Source organism: Nothobranchius furzeri, chromosome 6, assembly GCF_043380555.1.
Source record: "Nothobranchius furzeri strain GRZ-AD chromosome 6, NfurGRZ-RIMD1, whole genome shotgun sequence".
NCBI lineage: Eukaryota > Metazoa > Chordata > Actinopteri > Cyprinodontiformes > Nothobranchiidae > Nothobranchius > Nothobranchius furzeri.
Window position 1 is genome coordinate 75610416 of NC_091746.1, and position 22313 is coordinate 75632728.

General features: G+C 43.0%; 1 protein-coding gene across 3 annotated transcripts in view; it reads right to left on the reverse strand.

Moving 5' to 3' along the window:
• Nucleotides 1-372: 372 nt before the first annotated feature.
• The window catches only part of clip1b (CAP-GLY domain containing linker protein 1b), a 64198-nt gene continuing 42257 nt past the window's right edge, over nt 373-22313 (reverse strand). For all 3 annotated transcript variants that reach the window (XM_015943510.3, XM_070552566.1, XM_070552567.1), the window contains 7 exons: nt 15159-15204; nt 14889-14932; nt 12328-12433; nt 12092-12257; nt 11961-12013; nt 11762-11874; nt 373-9654 (listed from right to left, as the gene is read on the reverse strand). In XM_015943510.3, the coding sequence (XP_015798996.3) occupies nt 9420-9654; nt 11762-11874; nt 11961-12013; nt 12092-12257; nt 12328-12433; nt 14889-14932; nt 15159-15204 (763 nt within the window). In that variant the 3' untranslated portion in view covers nt 373-9419. The remainder of the gene's footprint in view (nt 9655-11761; nt 11875-11960; nt 12014-12091; nt 12258-12327; nt 12434-14888; nt 14933-15158; nt 15205-22313) is intronic.

Consider the following 22313-nt stretch of genomic DNA (forward strand, 5'->3'; position numbering starts at 1 on the left):
CATGCTGGAAGAGATGGAGACTACTGGGACTCTAGACTCTGGAGTGATGAGACTTTTGTTTAGAACTAATGGTTTCTAAACTGCACGGCGTCGTAAAGGTGAGGATTTCAAAGACAAATGCATGGAGCCTACAGTGAAGCACGGTGGTGGCGATGTCCTTATGTGGGGCTGCATGAGTGAGACTATTTTCACATTCTGCCTGGATGTGAAAGAGTGATCCTTCAAAAATAACAAGTAGGAAACTCTTAGATAACTTGGTCTTTAAGTTGGACAAAAAGGAAAAAAGAAACATGTCAGGAGGTAAAACTCTTGGTTAAATGTGTCACAGCAGGTTTTCGTCTCGCTTTAGAGTATAAACACAGCACAGCAGAGTGTTTTTCAGTATTGGTATTCAACTGTTCAGGAGTACACAGTACATAAAAAACGGTGACATTTTACACCACAAGGACATGTGTAAAATACTCGTGTTACGTATAAAACATCACTAATAATTAGACCCGTCACTTTTAAACTACGCTATATTTAAAGTTTCATACAAACGGACATTTTCTGCTCAGTGGACAGAAAACTAAAACAGAGGACACATAAAAAGGTAGAATTGTGTTTTGTGGCACTGCGTACTCATGCATCAGAAAATCACGTCTGATTGCTATTTACAGTGTCAACAGTTTGTTGCATCACGCTGGAAGATTCAATATGATAAAATATTGTGCTTTAGAACAAAATAAGTCTGATATTTTACATATTTCTACAGAAGCTCCATTTAAACTCTTTTGGAAATTAGCTTTTTGACTTTAGAACACCTAAATCTAGCGGCTTGTTAGCCAAACTCTGCTAGGAAACGGGGAACAGAACGTATCACAAATATTTATTTTTTAATATCCGAGTATAAAATACGAAGTGTAAAAATAGGATTTTGACATTTCAGCGAGAAGTGATCATGACCAGAACAGAGCGACGCTAATTGTTCCCAGCTTCATGCTTTGTGCTAAACTAAACACACCAATGTGCAGATTAACTACAGGAGGAACATAAAAACACGTGTGTGCTTGGTTGAGTTTTAGTCAGGATTTAAGTCATCTGCAGCTAAACTCACTAAAACTTTTATTTGATCTTCTGACTCAAACAATCACAATTCCCAAAATGCCAAACCTTTGCTTCAGAGGGACCTTTGACACAAGTCAGTCATTCATCTTAAAACTGGAATAACTCCAGAAACAAAATTAGATTTCTTCAATGCTGAATTTCTAAAGTGTAGAGTGCAAACCGAAGTTAGCAGTTCTTACAGTTATCCTCTTTAAACGATGCTTCATTAGAGAACTTTCACTAGCTAGTAAATAAAAAATAATCAGAAATAATAAACAATTAAAAACTAAAGCAACAACGTCAATAAGAACTAAGAAAACCATTTTCAGTGGCTTCGCTTCAGCATGTCAGCACACCGATGTTCATCCCTGAGCCTGAACTCGGTTTGGTTTAGAAATCAGGCCAACCTCACATTGAAACTTTAAAGGTGTGGTTGACTGAATTTTTTTTTTTATGATTAGTTCCTATTATATTTGGCCTCCAACACCTATCTCCTGCATTAGTTTCCGGTGAAATGCTAGAATTTGAAAATCCTACTTGCGCTGCTTCACCTCGTCAAAACCATCGACCTGGCCTCGCTTCCTCCTGTGGGCGGAGCTGTCCCACAACCTCCACGTCTCCTCTGCCACTGGAATGTCTCCCTTCGAGACGCGTTATGGGTACCAGCCCCTGCTGTTCGGCCACCAGGTGCCTGAAGTGGAAGTCCCTGCTGCTCAGACTCTGGTCCACCGGTGTCGCCTCGCCTGGATCCGGGCCTGTGCAGCCATCACTCGGACCAACGCGGAGTACTCCCACCAACATCGCCGCCACCGCCCTGGCCCCATCTTCCAGCCCGGTGACCAGGCGTGGCTCTCCTCTGCCAATCTGAGGATGCCGTCCGGCTCCTGCAAACCCCCCCCCCCTTCCTAGGACCTTTCCCTGTCCATGGGGTCATCAATCCGGTCACGTACCAGCTCCGCCGCCCGGCCTCTCTCAGGATCCACCCGGTCTTCCATGTCTCCCAGCTTAAGCCGGTGGTCTCCTCCCCTCTTCACCCTCCTCTGGCCCCGGTGCCTCCGCTCCGCTATGTGGATGGTGATCGTGTGTACACTGTCCGCAGGATTCCGGATGCCCGCCGCCGCGGCCGTGGTTGACAGTGCCTGGTGGACTGGGCAGGTTACGGTCCGGAGGAGCACACTTGGGAGCCCGCTCGCTTGTTCCTGAATCCGACTCTCATGTCCGACTTCTGGGCCCGCCGTCCGGGGACTTCCGGGGCCGTGCCTCGAGGGGGGGTCCTGTCACGAACTCCAACTCCTGACCACCCCCCACGGACTCAACTAGTCTGAGTACTACACTACCCAGCATCCCTATCACCGGCTTGGCTCGACTACGTCATCGCCGCTAAGTGATCACTCAGTCATCGTTTGTTCCAGACACTGAACCGAGTTCTCAGGCTCTCCAGCCATTCTCACCAAGGAAGACATCCTTCCACGCTGCCTACCACCAGTAAGTCAGCTCTTTTGTTTATCCAGAACCACTGCTCAGTCTCGGCTCTCTCCGAGCACTGAGTCGCTGTTCCTAGATTAAAACCGCGTGCTCTGTCCAACCTAACGCCAGCTACTCCGCGTCTGGGTCACACAGCCACGCGACTAGCAACTTCCCCTCCACGTCAGCTCAGCCTTCCAAACCGGACACATAGCTTTTTACTTTTTCAATGACTCATAAGGCATTGATTTACACTATAGAACACTACAAATGTATTGAATAAACTAGTAAACCACACCATTAAAGCAGTAAGAAAGTCCTTAAAGCTATTACAGAAAAGTCAAACCTGCAACAGAAAAGTGTTTTATGTTTATCCTTGAAGGTTCAAATGAAGGTAATGGACTTCTTTGGTTCTGACATGAGGCGAGTGGTCATTTCTAACTAGAACATGCTGAGAGTGAAGTGTAGAAGAGTAGGGGAAGGATATGTGCTAGGATAGGAGATGCTCTCTGAAGATTTTGGTCCCAAAGTATTCTTGAAGATAGACGGGGATACTGCTGCTCTGTTAGCGCTTGGTAGGTGGCTCCACCCTCATGGAACGACACAGTAAACGAGTCTGGATTGTCCTGAGCCTGGTGTAGGCACAGCTAAACGACAATCCTTTGATGACCAAAGTGACCAAGTTATGACATCAGCCTTCAAACAGATGGGAGTCTTTCCAATCAGGATTCTGTGGGCTAACATCAGTGACATGGAAGGCCAAGGATAGCCAATAGAGCTCAACAAACAGACGTGCGCTCTTTAAAGCTGTGGGTAGACCGCCGAGTCTTAACCCAAACAAGTGACTTGGGTAATCGTCTAACACCAATAACCTAAACCTGAACCTAATCCCAGACAGTTTCAGTCTAATTCACACATTTCAGCATCTGACTAAAACATCTCACAAATGGACCGGCCTGACGCATCTGAGGCCTTCTCTGGAGGTAGAGAGGAGTTCAGCTAGCGTAGCATTAACAGCTCACCACAGCTGATAAGCTTGGATCTCTGCTTACTTCACTTCATTTTTGACTAAGTTCCTCAAATGAGAAACAAAATGTCTTCAAGGACCCGAAGATGTCCAGCTACTTTCATTTGAACCTACCAGGACTATCATGACCAGGATACGTGAGGAGCTTCATCAGTGTTTTGTGTTTAGGAATAAAAGCTCATTATTTAAGCGCCATTTTTCCCTTTAAAGTTGGTATAGCTAATCTGCAAACCAAGCTAGCTTAAAACGTTTTTTCAAGCCTCTTAACATTCTAATGTAGTGGCTATAAATATACTGTGAAGATTAAATAATAACTAGAAAAATTGCATTTATTGCACAAATGCTGTTTGAATGCTGGACAGCTGAACTGAAGCTGAAATTAAGCAAAACTGTCAAAATGAGCTGAATGTCTTGAAAGATGTAGAAGCAAAAAGCACCAACAAGCAAATAAAGCACAAAAAGTAAGTGAAGAATAGAGAAAAATAATACTAAATAGCAAAAAAAAAAACTTTAATCTGTGAACATTAAATAAAAATCTGGACAGCTAAAATGTCTAAACACCTGTTATTTCACTTTGCCAAGTTTAACAGTTTAATCTTTACATTTAGCTGAACTGTGAAATAAGCAGTTTATGCTAAATTTGGTAACTGATTGCTGAAGTTGTTGAATAGCTGAAGTAAGCTGAAACTAAGCTAAACTGTCAAATGAGCTGAATGTAGTGAAAGATGTGAAAGCAAAAAGCACCAAGAAGCAAAAAAAGCACAAAAAGTAAGTGAAGAATCAAGAAAACTAATCCTAAATAGCAGAAAACTCAAATCTGTGAACACTGTTGAAAAAAATTGGACAGCTAAAATGTCTAAACACCTGTTATTTCAGTAGGACTAGTTGTAACAGTTTAGTTTTTACATTTAGCTGAACCGTGAAATTAGCATCATACGCTGAATTCAGAAACTAATTGCTGAAGCTGAAGCGAAGCAAAACTGTTAAAATGAGCTGAATGTTTTGAAAGATGTAGAAGCAAAAAGCACCAAAATGTAAATAAAGCACAAAAAGTGAAGAACGGAGAAAACAATCCTAAACAGCAGAAAACTGAAATCTGAACATTATTTAAAAATCTGGACAGCAAAAATGTCTAAACACCTGTTATTTCAGTAGGACTAGTTTAACAGTTTCATTTTTATATTTAGTTGAACTGTGAAATGAGTAGCATAAGCCGAATTCAGAAACGGATTGCTGAAGCTGCTGAATGCTTAACAGCATTCAAACAATAATGAAGTGATTCTCTCGCATTTGTCTAAAAACCTCAGCCAATAACACGGCTCGGTCCGAAACCAATGATTGGACCATCCAGTTCTCGGTCTCAGCACTTCCATGGGTCCTCCACTCATCACACACTCGCATATTTAGCAGCAGGTTACCACTGGTGTGAGAGGTTCTCCGCTCAATAATATCAGAGGAGAAACAGCCGGCTGCTACCACTTCAGCTTTAGGACAAACTGCCAGAGTCCCAAACAGATAAACACAGTTTGAAGTCACAGACAACAAAATATGTTTAGACCTAAATAACGGCGACTGGTGTTTAGCGCTCTCTTGTTTCCTCTGGTATCAGAAAGATGTGGGCCTAGGGATGAAGGGGTGAGTGTTCCATGACCGTGTTCAGGGTGAAAAGCTAGCTTGTTTAGCAGATTTGCTATTGAAGCTTTAGCTTGAGGTTGACTTGACATTTTTCTTGAGTCTTCATCTGTATTGTTAAGATTAAAACAAGAATAACAAAACTAAAACTCCTCGGTTCACCTATCAACAGGTGAGGTTAAGGCTGAAAGTGCAGAAGGACAACAATAACTGGATCTTGATTTATAGGATTTCATTTGTGTTAAAATAAAAGTTTTAAACCCAAAACTAAGCTTGACCCATTTTACAAATAAAAATGTATTCCTTTAGTCAACATGAGGTATAAAATTACGTTTGAAAATACGAGAAGAGTTTTCACAGAAAATAAGACATGATAATAAAATAATGACCAATGATCATGGTATTTATAAAATAAAGTGGAAAATAAAACAATTCTGAGAATAAAAGTAACAGTGTGATCTAATAGTATTCATACAGTAACTTCAGTTATACTGGTAATAAAGTAGTAATATTTCCAAAGGGATGAAATGTTTAAGAAAAACTGAGACAATATATTAAAATGCATAGCTATAATAAAGTGATGGGTTGTGTTGGAAAGCAGATGTAATGATAAACTGTTGGTCTGGGTATTATAACTCACTGGGTAGTTTTCCTTCTAAGGATATTGGATAAATATCATGTTTAAAGAGGATTATGAGACATTTTTCTGAAGCCTTTTTTTTTTTTTTTACTATTTACTTGAAATGCTCTTCACACACTAATGGCAGCCAGTCAATTAAATGTTTAGTCAAAAAAATAAATAATTGTAAACGGTGTAAATCAACTGCTCCATCTTTACCATCTTCAGCATCTCAGAGGCATGTAGCAGAGGGCAATATTTTCATTTCTAGCCCCTCACAAATTCATGATTTAGTTCATAATGTTACTTCTTCTTTACGTGTGGCATTAGATGATGTTGCCCCTTTAATAAAGAAGGTAATTAAGCACAGGAAGTTGGCTCCCTGGTTTAATTCTGATTTACAAACCTCTGGCAGTGTGCCCCAGGACAGCTGTGGCTACATCGTAGCTCATCACCATCAGTGTGTGAATGGATGAATGATACACTGTAGTGTAAAGCGCTTTGGAGTCCTTACTCTGAGAGGCGCTATACAAGTGCGGGTCATTTATCATTTACAAAACAAAACTCTAGGAAATTGGAGAGAACATGGCGCTCTACGCACCATGAGGAGGCCTACCTATCCTGGAAAAATAGTCTTGTGCTTTATAAAAACAAGCTTTGACAAACTAGAACTGCTTATTTCTCAGCATTAATTGAGGAGAATAAGAATTATCCTAAATTTCTTTTCAGTACAGTTGCTAAACTTACACAGAATCATAGCTCTGAGCCATCTATTCCCTTAGCCCTCAGCAGCAATGACTTCATGGGATTTTTTACAAGTAAAATTAATTCTATTAGAAACAAAATCTTTAGCATCCTCCCTAATGCGATTTCTTCTTCCTCAGTAAGTGAGGCAGCATCAGAGGTGACTGTAGAACCTCATCTGTGCTAGAACCGTTTTGATCCAGTTGAGCTTTCAGAGTTATCAAAAATATTAGCTTCATCTAAACCTTCAACTTGCATTTTGGATCCAATCCCAACCAAATTATTTAAAGAAGCATTTCCTTTGGTTACTGCCCCCATTCTAGATATAATCAATCTATCCTTAGTAAATGGGTATGTACCACAGGATTTTAAGGTTGCTGTAATCAAACCTTCACTTAAGAAGCCTTCTCTGGATCCAGATGACCCAATGAATTATAGACCAATATCTAACCTTCCATTTTTATCCAAAGTCCTGGAGAAAATAGTGGCCATCCAAGTATGTGAGCATTTAAACACGAATGCTCTGTTTGAGGAATTTCAGTCTGGTTTTAGAGAGTATCACAGCACTGAAACTGCATTAGTGAGAGTTACAAATGATATTCTCATGGCCTCAGATAAGAATCTTGTGTCTGTTCTAGTCTTGTTAGATCTCAGTGCTGCCTTTGACACAGTTGATCACAATGTTCTTTTAGAAAGACTTGAACATGTTGTAGGGATCAAAGGAACAGCGCTAGGCTGGTTTAAATCCTACCTGTCTGACAGATTTCATTTTGTAAATGTACATGACAAATCTTCTTCATACTCCAGGGTTACTTGTGGAGTACCACAGGGTTCAGTGCTTGGACAATTCTTTTTATTATATATATGCTCCCAATTGGTAAAATCATTAGACAGCATGGGATAAACTTCCACTGTTATGCTGACGATACTCAGTTATATTTATCCATTAACCCTGATGAACCTAATCGGTTGGGTAGATTACAGGCTTGTCTTGAGGACATAAAAATTGGATGACTCTAAACTTTTTGCTTTTAAATCAAGACAAGACGGAAGTTCTCATCTTTGGACCAGAAATCCAGAAAAGGAAATTGCTTAGCCAATCGCCTGACCTGAATGGCATTACATTAATCTCCGAGAACAAAGTAAGGAACCTTGGTGTTATCTTTGACCAGGACATGTCATTCAAATCCCAGGTTAAACAGGTTTGTACTATTTCCTTTTCCCACCTCTGAATATTGCTAAGATTAGAAGCATCCTTTCCAGGAGTGATGCTGAAAAACTAGTTCATGCATTTATTACATCAAGTAAAATCAACCCTGGAGGCTCTATGGCTGTTATGTAGGTGTGCTTTGTTGGGTATTATGGCAGAAAAGGTGCCAACAACAAGTTGAAAAGGTAAGATAACATTATGTTTTATGGTTGTTTGACAATATCCAATGTGTCCATTTTCTTGTATTTCGGATGTGTGGCTTTGGGGTGGAGCCTAACAAAATGGGTTTGAATTAGGACTTTTACAAATGTAGCTTGCTAGAACATTTTTTCCAGGACTTACACTCTACCTTTAAGATTTCTCTTTGAATATTACATTTTTTTCAATAAAAATATACAACTGCTAACATTTTTTCTCTTGCATTTTTCCACCACCATCTATTTACTTTCTAGAAAAAAAAGTTGGGCTCTTCCATGACTTTCGTACCAAAATATTGTTGCTGTTTTTGGTACAAAATATCCCTACCTCAGCTTTGGAAATACTACAACTAACTAACTAACTAACTAACTAACTAACAAAAACATCTGTATTTAGTAGAATGATGAGTTTAAACTAAACATGGAAGCAAGTCGGCCCAAAAGAGCACGGGTTTGAAGCTGTTATAACAAATCTGCAAACAAGCCGGGTTTTGACCACAGACATGGATCATTCAGCCTTCCCATCAGGTATCTTCCCTGAGATGCTTCTGCCAGAACTGGAAACCAGTGATACCACAGAAAATCAGAGCACTAAACACCAGTTGCCTTTTTTTTAGGTCCAAACGTCTTTTTTTCTTCGTGACTTCAAATGGTGTTTTTCTTTTTGCGACTCATCACACGCTCACGTATTTAGCAACAGAACACCACTGCTGTGAGAGGTTCTCCGCTCAATAATATCAGAGAAGGAGAAACAGCCGGCTGCTACCACTTCAACTTTAGGACAAACTACCAGAGTCCCAAAAGCAAAAACACAGTTTGAAGTTGCAGACAATAAAAGACGTTAGGACCTAGAAAATGACGACTGGTGTTTAGCGCTCTCTCGTTTCCTCCAGCGTTGCGGGTTTCCAGTTCCAGCAGAAGAATGTCAGGGAAAATATCTAGGGGGAGGGGTTCAGCCACCATGTTTGCATTTAAAACCTAGCTTGTTCTGTAGCTTCTCCATAGCAGCTTTACTAAATGTTACCTACATAAATGATTTGTTAGGAGTGTTAGGAGCTCTGACTGGCTGACACATTTCCTAACTGCTTCATTTTCACCTGGGCTTCATTTGGTTGCATCACCTTGTTGCCAATAATAAATAAAGTATGAGAAACAGGAAAACCACTTACTTCTACTTCCTGTAGAAAACAACATGTTAAAAACTTCGAGTGGACAGAGCAAATTGTGTTAGTTATAAATATCAATATTGCACCAGAGAAGCATGTTTGGACAAGAATTTCTGCATGATAGTCCGAACACGAGGATTTAAATTAGGACAGCGGCTACTCGTTACACGCATCGATACTGTATAAAAATACATCATGGAAAACTCTGGGCTGGGGTCTGTCATGTAGGGCGGGATTATGAGAAGCGTTTAAGGAGAGGAGGAAGTAAACAGCTTCAGAAGGTCTGGTCGTCGTTGCAGGATTCGGTGGTGTGACCGAAGGCCTCACAGATGTCGCAGTACGGCCTCTCGTCTGCCGGGTTCCCGTGGTAGGTGGTGTGTGGTACAGAGTCGGGGCTCTGAGCCTGAGTGGGACAGTCCTCCGTGTCGTGGAGGTCAAAGCAGTCGCAGATGTCACAGAAGAGACGAGGGGTGGCTCTCTTGTCACGCTTCGACATGCTGCCGTCAAACCTACAGTACCACAAATGAAAACACAAAATAAGAAACTAGGAGATCATTTTTATGAACAAAAATTACGTTCTTAACCCTTCAGCCCTTTTTCTTTGGGCCCTGGCGCCTCCCAATCGGGGGCCTTTGGAGTTTCGCGTCCCAAGTGTCAGTGATACTCAAGATAAAATAATACTTGAAGTTTATTTTAGAAGAGCTGCCCTGTGTGAACGTGCTGACAGGATGGAGGTTGTGAGTTCAAATTCCATTCAGGAAATTTAGTCAGTCGTTTTATTTATTCTCAACTACATTTGTTCAAGGTTTTCTCTTCCAGCAGACACCAGAGAAGGTAAGATGCTCTTCTAAAATAAAGTCCAAATATCGTTGCATCTTCATTTATTACTATTTAAAATGGTCTTGTTGCCATCCGGGCTGCCTAGTTGTGGTTTTAGTTGTGTTTGGAGAATGTGGACAGTTGTAGGTTCGGGTTAAACAGGTTAAAAATGTTCAAGCTCAATGTAAATGTTTAGCTGAACTCCTAATTTTCAGTTTAGATTTTTTTCATTTTTGACTAAAAGATTTTCCTTTTGCAGCCATTACTGGTTAGCCCTGGATAGGAACTCTACACAGTATCCGCAGCTCTGCATGGTGGTTTAGCCTCGGCAGGCCTCAACCACAGCGCTCTATCAGTTTGGTGGGCGGGATGATGCGACAGAGCGGAACAACTAAGTTGGCGGTGACTCATTTAAAACGGCTTTGGCAGAACTCTGGACCATTTAGATTTGGGCATTTCTTGAGTCAAGAGCAGATGGAGGTTTTTAAGTCCTTTATTTAGAAAAAGGATGTATTTGTATCTTCAATGGTATACGGTGGACTGCCCCGTTCACTGGCATCCATAGCGGTGAGACATCACGTTGTTTGTTGTCCAGTGACATGCAGAGACAGTTTGAAAGACAACTGTAGGCTAACATAACCTGGCAGGACACCCTAAAATCTAATGTCTGGCTACGAACCATTGAACAGCTGACTCATAAGGGCAGAATCTACAGTTGTCTATCGAACTGTCTTTGAACACAACTGGACAGCGCTAGGACCAATCAGAGCAACGGACGGTGGGACGTACTCATCGTGACAAAGCACAGTCAACGGGACGCTCCGCACCAGAGAAGAAGAAGAAGAATGGGATTGTCATGGCGTCCAACAACAACCTCAACTATTTCTGTTGTTTCATAAATTGATCAATTTAATAAATCACCCAACAAAGAAACGCCAAAACCATTTCAAACGAGCAGCAGTCCAGAGCCGACGCCATCTTTGTTGTTGTTTTTCCCATCGCAGCTCTAGAGTCAGGCCCGCCCAACAAATGTAGAACACTGTGATTGGCCAGACACAAAACTGTTCGGGCCAGTGGTAGACCTGCTGAGGCTACGATGGAGAGTGGCTGGACTGTTTACCAGTTGATAGTTGGTCTGCTACAGCACTGACCTGAACCAGTGGCTGTGTAACCAAACCAGTGCCTCACTGAGCTGCACCTGCTGGCACCGGGGTTAGGGTCAGTGTCAGTTAAAAGGTGTTAAAATGTTTTAAGGATCTTTGCATTTTAGCCAGACATGACATGACACAACAGTGTGACGTAGACTTGTCAGGCTTTTCTGAACCGAGTCTTTTTCCATCTATTTTCTATCAGAAGCTAAAGCAGGACAAGGGGTGGAAGACTGTTTCTATGTTCAGCCTGCACGTGAAACTCGGTGTTACTGGTCATTTTCAAAAATAACACGTAAAATACGGTTTCTCAGTGAACCTGCTCTTTAACATGTTCAGTTGGCACCCCCTATTGACAGCAGAAGTTAACACATGGGTTTGGGGTGCTAAAACCCAGATGAGGACAAACTCATTGGTTGAAATGCTGACTGGCTTCGTATGGGCTGGGGGGACATTCGTCTCATTTTTCTTCAAAAACAAAAACATTTGGGTAATTTAGGACAAAACCAGAGTTTCCAGATCATCCTTCAAATGTAAAAACACAACTGGAAACATGAAAACTGTTACAGAAACAAACAAAACAGCACAAACATGAGAGTGTTTGACACTTTGCTTCTAATATTCCATGATGATGGAAGTGAATCTTTACCCGTCTGTCTCCTCGTTTCCATTAAACTCAGACAGAGCAAGCTTCTTCAACTTGATCTTCAGCTCCTCGTTCTTCCTCTGCAGGTCCACAATCACGCTGTTCAGGAAGTTGATCTGATGAAGTCAAACACACACGGCATCACCCAAAGAAGCTTCTGCACGAAGCCCCAAACAACCTGACCGTCTGTGGCGTTCCTCACCTGTCCCTCAGCAAACTCCTTCTCCTCTCTCAGCCGCTGCAGAGCCAAGTCACCTAGAAAAGCATTAAACACCTGTCAGAAAATAGTTTCATTCAGCCGTTCCCCTCTGGTATATGTAGAGATCTCCTCACCCGAAGGGGGAGCCTCCCTGTCTCCCCCCTCTGAGGTCTGTGTTCCCATCAGCCTTTGCTCTAGACTTTGAACCCGACCCTGCAGATGAGCTTTGTCCTTCTCCAGCGTCTCCACGGCCGACTGCAGCGTCTTGGCCATGGCGTTCTCTCCTCGCAGCACGGCAACCTGAAGAGACAGGCGGCAACTTTACTGAGCTGGGGGGGGGGGGGGGTAGGAAATGACAACGGTCAGTTACCTCATTCCTCAGAGTTTCCAGCTCCCTGTCTCTGTCGGAGGTTAAAGAGCCCGTGGGTTTGTGCAGGTTTAGTTCCCCCTCTACGTCTGGATTAGAGACGGTTTCTCTGCAGAGACAGACGCGTCTTATAAATGAAACCTGACTGAGGATGGATCCGGAGGTGTGGACTCGAGTTACATGACTTGGACTCAAGTCAGACTCGTTATTATTTTAACAACTTCTGACTTGACTTGATAAAATCTATAAAGACTTGCGACTTGAATCGACTTGCATCTGTTGACTTGATGACTTGAACATATTTGATATTTTAGCACAAAAGTGGCCCGGCGTGGACAAAAATCATGAACCATTCCTGGTTCTGGGTCTGACCTTGTTCTGCTGAAGGCAGCAGCTCTTTGTTTAGAATCACTTTCTGCTGTTTGAGCAAATAAATAAACTTTAATTCTGGATTTTATTTATTATCATCGTCATTAAATTGAAGTTGGACAGATGACTTGATTATGACTTGAAAATTCAAAGTTAAGGACTTGAACTTGACTTGGACTTCCACATTATTGACTTTGGACTCGATTTGGACTTGGTTGCCTTTGACTTGGACTTGACTCGAGACGTGACTGGAAAGACTTGTGACTTACTTGTGACTTGCAAAGCAGTGACTTGGTCACACCTCTGGATGGATCCTTAAAGACATATTTGTCTAAAGCAGAATAATTATTGGCAGCTTTGGCCGGAGCAGTTTGATGACATCACAGCCCGACTGTACAGAAAAACTTGCTGCTGGACAGGTGATTCAGCCACTCAAACAACTGTGTTGGAGCAGGGAAACAACTGAAACATGCTGGACACCAACCCTCCAGGACCAAGACTAAGAACCACTGGTCTATGGTCTATGCCAGGGGTCTCCAGAGTTTTTAAGACAAGAGCCAAATGTTAAAGAGCAAGTCACCCCCAAATCAACTTATTTTTGCTGATAAACTATATAAACGAGTGTCTAACAGGGCCAGATTAACACTTTGTTGTACCCTGGGCAACAAGTATTAAAGGGCCCCATCATCACGACGCAAGGATCACCATAATATGGTCACATACAGAATATTTTACTGTAATATGCAGTAAATATACTCAATACTTGGGAGGGGGGTCATTTTGCCTTGGCCCCCCAAAATGTCTTGAAACGGCCCTGGGTGTGTGACTGAGTGTTGAAGGTGATCTGAACTGTATCAGGTGTATAAATATTACATGTGTATAACTTATTGTTTTATGCAGGTAAAAACGTGTAGTGGAGATAAATCTACCTACATTTTACTTTGTTTTCTTGTTTTTATTGATCTATTTCCTGTCCTGTCTGTCTCTCATCTTCCTGCATCTCCTCTAAACTCTCCAGAAAATCTGCTGCCTGGATTCTTACTTTTTCACCTCATCAGTTACTTCTGAGCAGATCAAAGAGATCTCCTGACCGCAAAGCGGAGAGCGCATTTCGATGCTGCGTCAGTGAGGTGGAATCACCGCAGCACAGGTGATGAGCTCCGCAGTAGCAGAGCGCTTCAGGCAAGACAGAAAACAGAGAACATGTGCGGACATGAACGATCGTGTGCTAATTATAAATTTTTGGTTGCGCCACTTTGAGAATGGACCGTGCGCTGGACGCAGCAGCCTGGAGCGCTGCGCAACAACGATCAGCGCTGTGACTCCGGTAGCGGGTGACTTGCTCTTTAAGCTTGTTTAGCTGATTTTCCATTGCACTGTGGACGATGCTGGTAAGGGTAACCGCCTACTAAGTCAACAGCCCATTCTCCATGAGGGGAATCTTAAGTGATGAAAAAGAAATGGTGGTTCCTTGTTTTTGTTTCAGGTTTTCTTGAGTTGTTATTGATCAGAACAGAAAAGTAGAGTTGAAGACAATAACATGTCATTTTCATTATTATGTTAATGTTTTGTTGCATAAACACCCCCATGCAGACTGAAGGATAAGGTGATTTCATATGTTACATGTTGTCGGTAGGGAAAGCCTACGTTGGGCTGCTAAGATGATGATATTTGATGAGAGGGTTAGGGTTAGGGTTGGAGCAAATTAGAAGCTTGTCAAAAGGAATAAGCTCAAGTTAATGGATCTACGGAGAAGGAGTGTGCACCGAACAGGGTTCGTGTTTGTCTCCATATGTGTCATCTATCAATTTTATTCTTGAACCAATGACAGTCGTTCAATTCTGTAATGCTAATTTCAGTTTGAGATGGTCTTAGGAAGGTCAGAGCCTGTCCACGCTTGGGGGTCACAGAGCTCCTTAACCATATGATAAAGTGTCCTTAAGCTATTTGTAAAAGATCAAATCAACAAATAACTAAATAAATAAGTTGTCTGGTTTTAATCCGTCGATTCTTCCAACAAACCAAAAAGCTGCAAAAGAAAAAATAAACAACAACAGCAACAAGATTCCTGTTCAGGCTGATGGAACAAAAAGCTTCAGACGACAGAAACACCACACGACTGTTTGTTATTATTTAAAAACATATTTAAATAAACATTCTCAACAATCACATGAAGCAGATCTCTGCCGTCTTACCTGGGCTTCATGTCTGCCTGCTGACCGTAGTGTTCGTCATTGAGCTGCAGAGCACACACACACACACACACACACACACACACACACACACACACACAGAAGCCTTTAAATCAAGCTTAAACCCGTCTGAGCTTTACGAGTTCAGTCGGAGCAGGTGGTCAGACCCCTTCACGACTAAACCCAGGCACCACAGCTTTGTTGGTGAGTGACGCTAAAGCGACTGGATGGCGTCTGACAGGATAAAAGCAAAGCTCTTATATAACCTGGTACCTGGTCCGGATGCTGAGACTTGTGGGAGGCCAGCTTCAGCTCCTCGCTGTGGGGACAGAGAGATATGAAACAGGTCAGGTTTAGGTGATATCTGCTCACATCTGGTGCTGCCAGATGTTCACGTCTGTTCCATCCCGGCACAAACACACATTAAAAGTTAAATACCAGCCGTGCTTCTATGTTGCTGGGTTAGGGTTAGGGTTAGGGCAGATTAAGACCTGAACGCCAGCGAGTCTGGGAGGAAACCATAACATCTGCCACCTGCAGTCTACCAGAAGATGTGTTTACATGAGTTGTACCCAGACAAAGTCAAAACATAAAGTTTAAACTTCTTTTTCTTGATTTTAATGTTAAAGTAACCATTATCATTTTGCTCATTATAAATGTGATTAATCAAATGAATGACTATTTAGCTTTGGGGTAATTATAATGGTTTAATGAATCCATTCTTAAATAATGTTGAGAATGTTTGTTACTGACCTTCACACACACTCAAGCACAAACATTCACACACATCCACACACACCTGCTCACAGTAAACTCCAGACACATTTGATGACGCACGTTTGCTTTGAGAAGAGAAAGGTTTTTGGTAAGTTTTCAGTCTTTTGATTCAGTTCGTGTTGGACAACGAGAGAGAACAGACCTGAAAACCAAAGGGGGGGCAGAGCCTGTTGGCTCGTTCTTCCCCCCTTTCACGCTGTTTCTGCCAAGCCAGGCAGAATAGCTGAATCGCGACTTCTAACGAAGACTCATTACCGAGTCTTTTGATTTCTGAGTGAATTAACTTAAGAAAGCGCATCGATAAAACGCTCTACCATCCACGTGTACCGAGGGCAACTCTGGACCGGTTCCGTTCGACACCTATGTCTCCTGTCAGCCGCCGGTGTCATCTGGATGAACCACAACATCCTCCACGGCCCGGATCCGAAAGAGGGTCCACAAGAGTTCGGTGAGACAGAGCACGGTTTTAGCGTTTGATGCAGTTCTCTGATAAGACCTAAGTTTATCCAAACCATCACTTCACTCAGACACCTGTTTCTTCCTGAAGCAAAATCAGACTCACACACGCATTCATGTCACAACATTCTCAATCTTCATAAATTCACCAGAAGGTCTATTTGAGCAAGAACAGCATATAAACTGTTAAAAGATTGTCCCACAAAGTTGCCAATGTGATTGTTATTTCCTGTTTGTCAATTTTCAAAATCATTAGTTTAATTTGAAGAATTAAAACTTTTAATCCTTCAAACTTGTTTCCTCATTGAACTGAAACACAGACACTCAGATATTATCGGCAGTTTATGGATGAAAACAACCTTTGAGTCTTCTGAACAATATAAAATTTGGTTATTGATTTATTAAAATTAATATTCCGAATTAATACGTAGCATGGTTTCTCTTTCATAAAAGAGCATAAATCCATAACGCTACACTGATGACACGATTGTAGACACCGGTGGTGCTAACTAGTGGACACACGTGTCCCTTTGGTCACATAATTGTCACTCTCCTAGAGGTACCAGGCCTGTTCTACAAGTTTATATTTTTAAATAATTCTGATGAAATGGTGAATGGCCTGTATTTGATATAGCACCGTCTAGAACTCCCCAAGGTGCTTTACAACACAGTCAGTCATTCAGCCGTTCACACCCTGGTGGTGATGAGCTACGATGTAGCCACAGCTGCCCCGGGGCGCTCTGACAGAGGCGAGGCTCCTGAGCACGTGTGCCACCACATGGTTGAAAAGCAATGTCTGATTTTCATTGGTTCAGTTTCATAGGATTGTTATTTATTATTACTTTTGTCAGATTCGTGTTATTTATACGACCGCTGTGGATTTTACTTCCATTGACCAAAGGGTACCAACAATTTTGTCCACGTCTGTATTCTTTATTTTCACAGATTTTAATATAGAAGTGCATTCATCCGTTTCTTTGAACCCAGAAGTGTACTTGATAAACCAGCCAGCCTGAAACAACCAGAGGTGCACAAGATACCATTAAATAAAAACCCAGCTGTGCTGTAATCCTGTGTGACCCAAAAGAGTTATTTACAACCTTCTACGTGACGTGGAAAACAGAAACACACTTTATGCCGCTCTCGACCGGACAAGGGTGGCTTCTCAACTCCAGGTCGGGGGAGAGGTCCTACCTCAACGAGGAGTTTAAGTATCTCGGGGTCTTGTTCACGAGTGAGGGTAGGAGGGATCGGGAGATTGACAGGAGGATCGGTTCGGCATCTGCAGTGATGGGACCGCTGAGCCGATCTGTCGTGGTGAAGAGGGAGCTGAGCCGGAAAGCCAGGCTCTCGATTTACCGGTCGATCTACGTCCCAATCCTCACCTATGGTCATGAGCTTTGGGTAATGACCGAAAGAACGAGATCGCGGATACAAGCGGCCGAAATGAGTTTCCTCCGTAGGGTGGCCGGGCTCAGCCTTAGAGATAGGGTGAGGAGCTCGGACATTCGGGAGGGACTCGGAGTAGAACCGCTGCTCCTCCGGATCGAAAGGAGCCAGTTGAGGTGGTTTGGGCATCTGGTCAGGATGCCTCCTGGACGCCTCCCCGGGGAGGTGTTTCGGGCATGTCCTGCCGGCAGGAGGCCCCCGGGCCGACCCAGGACACGTTGGAGAGGTTACATCTCCAATCTGGTCCGGGAACGCCTTGGGGTCCTGCCGGAGGAGCTGGTGGAGGTGGCCGGGGAGAGGACGGTCTGGAGCTCCCTAGTTGGGATGCTGCCCCCGCGACCCGGACCCGGATCAGCGGAGGAAGACGACTCTATACCATATTTGGTCTCTCTCAATATGACTTAACAAGGGTGTAAGTCACTAGTTTCATATATTAAATTGGTAAAGTAGTTTGTGACTCGGTGTTTGCTGATATCTCGATATGTGTCCCCACACCACTTTGATCTTGTTTCATACAAACCCATTTGAAACCATTTTGGACACATTTATGCTTTAGGACATGAAGGATGAAATCAAACGCCTGCACCAGGTCAGAACCTTTTACAAGTCACTAAACACCAACATCACATTGTGCTGAAGCATTAAAGTAGAAAACAAAGCAGATGATATAAGATGAAGGTTACAGCTTCTGGTAGGGCTGGGCGACACGGCTTAAAACTAATATACCACACATCGAGGATTTCCCCTCGATAACGATAAACGGACGATAACTACAGGTACGTGCAGAAGCACGAGTTGTCCACTAGATGGGGCTGTCAAGTGCATCACATTTTTACGTGACTCAAGGTGGTACAGCTTCTTAACGGGCATGAACGTTGCCAACCTACACATCTTTTTATTTTTTATTATCAGATTTACTGACATGGGAAGAATGACCTCGATAAGAGTCAGAAATGTCGATGACGATACGTTTTCTAGCTTCTGGTATTTCTCAAAACTGGAACTAAACTATTTCTGTGAGAATTAGTTTTTATTCCCATGAGGACCAATCTCTTGATTTGAATCAAACAAAGATCTGTGAGGCTACAGGAGACTAGGAGACTGTTTAGTATTCAGCTTGTTGCTGTGTAATAATTACTCTCATCACAGCTCTCCAGCATCCTGCACCGCCACACAGCAGGCAGCAGCCATGGAAGGCTGCTCTGAGACAGATATGCTGTACCTGTAACAGTCGGATGGGAAAATAAATGTAAGATGCTTATTTTATCCTCTTTTAGGCTCTAGAATGACGTTTCACCCGCTGTAGAATAAATAAATAAATAAATACAGCTGGTAAAGCCCGGTTTGCGGCCGGCTCTACTCCTTGTTCAAGTATTCCACGATGCAAAAGTACTTGTTGCATTTTTTAACATACAAGAGATCAGGCTGTACCGAACGCAAGACTAGCCTGGCCAGCCATGCCAGTGCTTCCTTATGGGGGGCTCCCATTAAAATACCACCACCCCCTGAGAACTCTAACCCAGCCAATCAGAGCTGAGACGCGTACGTCACACACCGCGAGGCTCAGAGTCCTTAGGGAGTCCTTGCGTTGAGGCAAAATGGCGTTGTGTGTCTCCGCACCCACAAAGGTAGAGAAGTATAACTTAGGCTACCTCTGACTGGTGTTCTTCATCATCATCATCATCATCATCGCTTTATTCATAAAGCAAACTGCACTAAAACATTAAAAATCCAACAGACAACAACCTAAAAAAGATTCAACACAATAAATAAAGAGCAACGTGACTGTGTATCCTTCACTGTGACTGGCCAGAAGCCGAAGAGCTGAAATGCGTCTTGAGCTCGGTTTTAAAAACATTCAGAGAAGAGCTTGTCTGATTTCTAGCTGCAGATCTCTCCAGACCCACGGAGAAGCCTTAAGACTGACGCTGAGAGCAACGGCAACCAGCGAGCACTGATCAGCTGTCGTCTTGTGTTGGTGACATTTTCTGAGACAAGACACGAACTCTCCTGGTTTGGTCCCAGCTCGACTGTGCCTACAAAACAAAGACCACGCAGAGCGGCATCGGCCCCAGCGGTCTCAGATGACACAACGCCACGTTGTCTCCAGACAAACACACACACTCTGATGATGTCACAGCTGCTGGAGCCAGGCGGTCCCAGGAGGAGAGGAGAGATTACATCACAGCAGGAAGGGGGATGGAGGAACACATTGTTGGGACAAAGCAGGTGGGGGGTGCAACACGGAGCTCTAACATGATTTGTGCATTCAGACGTTTTTCCCCCGTAATTATTTAAACCTACAATAAGAAACGGAACAGACGCGGCCTTGCTGACATTTTGTGTTTCCATCTCCTCGACACGCTTCAGAAGGATGACTGTGGCCCAGCCAGTAAGGCCAATCTGTAGCGCTGACGTCACAGCTCGAGGCGCTGATGACTCAGGGGGGGGGGGGGGGTAGAGGGATGCAAGGACTCAGAAACACACGTGTACGTGCACTAAACATGCACATGCTCACAAAGGCACGTGACAGCCTCGCTAAAGCCAGAGGTCTATAAATAGACCTGGGTCTCAGGCTGCAGATCTACAGCTACCTGCTTAAAGACAGAAAGGTGGTCACCTTAGACGGGTTAGGGTGCTCCACACTAAAGAGCTCCTCGTAGTAGACTCACGTTAAATGATGACAGATTCAGGGTTAAAATAATAATTTATATAATAAACAAAAGAAAAATCTGTGACGTTCGTTACTACTACTTTAGTTACTCCACAAAGTTTTATACCGCTTTGTGACTGGATTTAGAAAATGTACTTCCAGAACCTTCATGTTCTCAGATGCATCTAGGCTTTACAGGAAACGGGACTTTACATCAGGAAACTGCACGATTTAAGAGTTGGAGAAGCTCTTCTGCATTAGAAAATGTGAAATGGACAGATTTTACAGACAGCTCAACGTCTATTTTTCTGTTTTTTCCTTATTCAAGTCAAGTTCATTTACATAGTGCCACGTGTGCTGGTGAGTGAAGCGCAGGTGAGGATGAAGAAGCAGGCAGGCAGACGTAAAGGTTTTTAATGATGAACGCACGCAGGACATGGAGGCAATGAACCGACTAAAGACACACCTGAGAGGGTTTAAACACACGAGGCTGGGAGCTTGGCTGATTGGAGAACGAGAGGCAGGTGGGAGCCATGAACAGAGACACGTGACTGAACAGGCCAGGGTGGGACACGTAGCGCCAAATCACGACAAGTCTTCTTAAGACCTTCACATAGTAAATGTTCCACTACAGGTCAGTTCATGAAGCCAACCAGTAAAACGTTTCCTATATAAGGAACCCCGTGTAACGTCCAGCATGATTCCAGCATCAGCCTGCCTCCATCACACCCGCATCACAGAGGAGGGGGGCCAGATATCCTCCTAAATGTGCACAAACTCGGTCATCAGGTACAAGAAACTGTTGACCTGTGTGTATGCAAACAAGGTTTTATCTTAGAGGGTTCAAATACGTATTTCACTCAGATGAATGCAAATCAGTTTCTATCCTTTATTTAAAGTAAAATTTTAATCTTCCTTTTGTCTGTCGCTGCTAAACAAGCCTACCGTTATAATCAGACTGTACGTTTGTCATTGGACAAACCTAGAAAATCTGCCAGGGGCCAAATAACTATTTCCTCCATTGTATAAAACTTTGCTCACTAAAGCCTTGAGCTCATGATGCACCGCTCCATGCAGTTTCTGCTTTATGAACCTCACCTGTCCTACAAATGTGCTCAGGTGTTTCTGAACCATGTCCAGCCTCCTGACACACCCACATTCACCAGAAATGATCACTCATCAACCCCTAAACTCACTGGCTGTAAACAGTAACTACAGGTGTCTCTCAATGCCAAGGAACCTGCCTTGGTGTCTTGGCCCCGCCCCGGTTGCCTAGGAGATACGTCATCAGGAGCCGCCAAGACGTGTTCCAGTGTTCATGTTCTACTGACGCGTGTGTTCTCCGTTTGTTAGCCGTTTAGCTAGCTGAGCGAGGACACACTGGAGGTGTCTTGTAGCCTAGCCTTGGTCAAAAATTACCCAGAATACACCGCGGTATTTTCAGAAGGACGGCGGATCAGAAGCCGGCAGCTACTTCGGGGCAAAGTTCAAGTTTAAAAGTAAGTCAGCTAATTTAAAATGTTATTTTAGACACAAAGAAGTTATCTATGGTTGGCTAGTAGCTTAGTAGTTGCAGCTTCGGTGGCTAGCGGGTAGTAACTCACTTATATATTTAATTTAATAAACATATACACAATTTAAAAAGTAAAAGACTCGTTATATATTTATATTGAAACTAATACGTATAAAATATAACGTTGTCTCCCGTGTCACGTGACGTTACGTGATCACCATGGACAGGGTATCTGCAGGTTTAAGGGGGCCAAATTTAAGACTTTTTAGGACCTTTTTTAAGGCCATTTTGACCAAATTTAAGCAATTTTTTTTAAATGTCATTTAATTTATAATTTCCAGCTATTGCCTGAAATCGGTGCTAACCACGTCGCGAACGTGGGATTAGCCATCCAGTTACCATTAAACTTGCACTTCCCCATGGCGCAATCTCCCACTAGCTTAACCAGCTAATGTGCTCATCTAAAAATAGCCCCCTTTCACATCCAACTGAATGTGTACAGTTCCACTTATGCAAATATGACACACATAAAATGCTGAACACTAACTAGAAATTCACGAAAATTTTATAGAAATAAAGT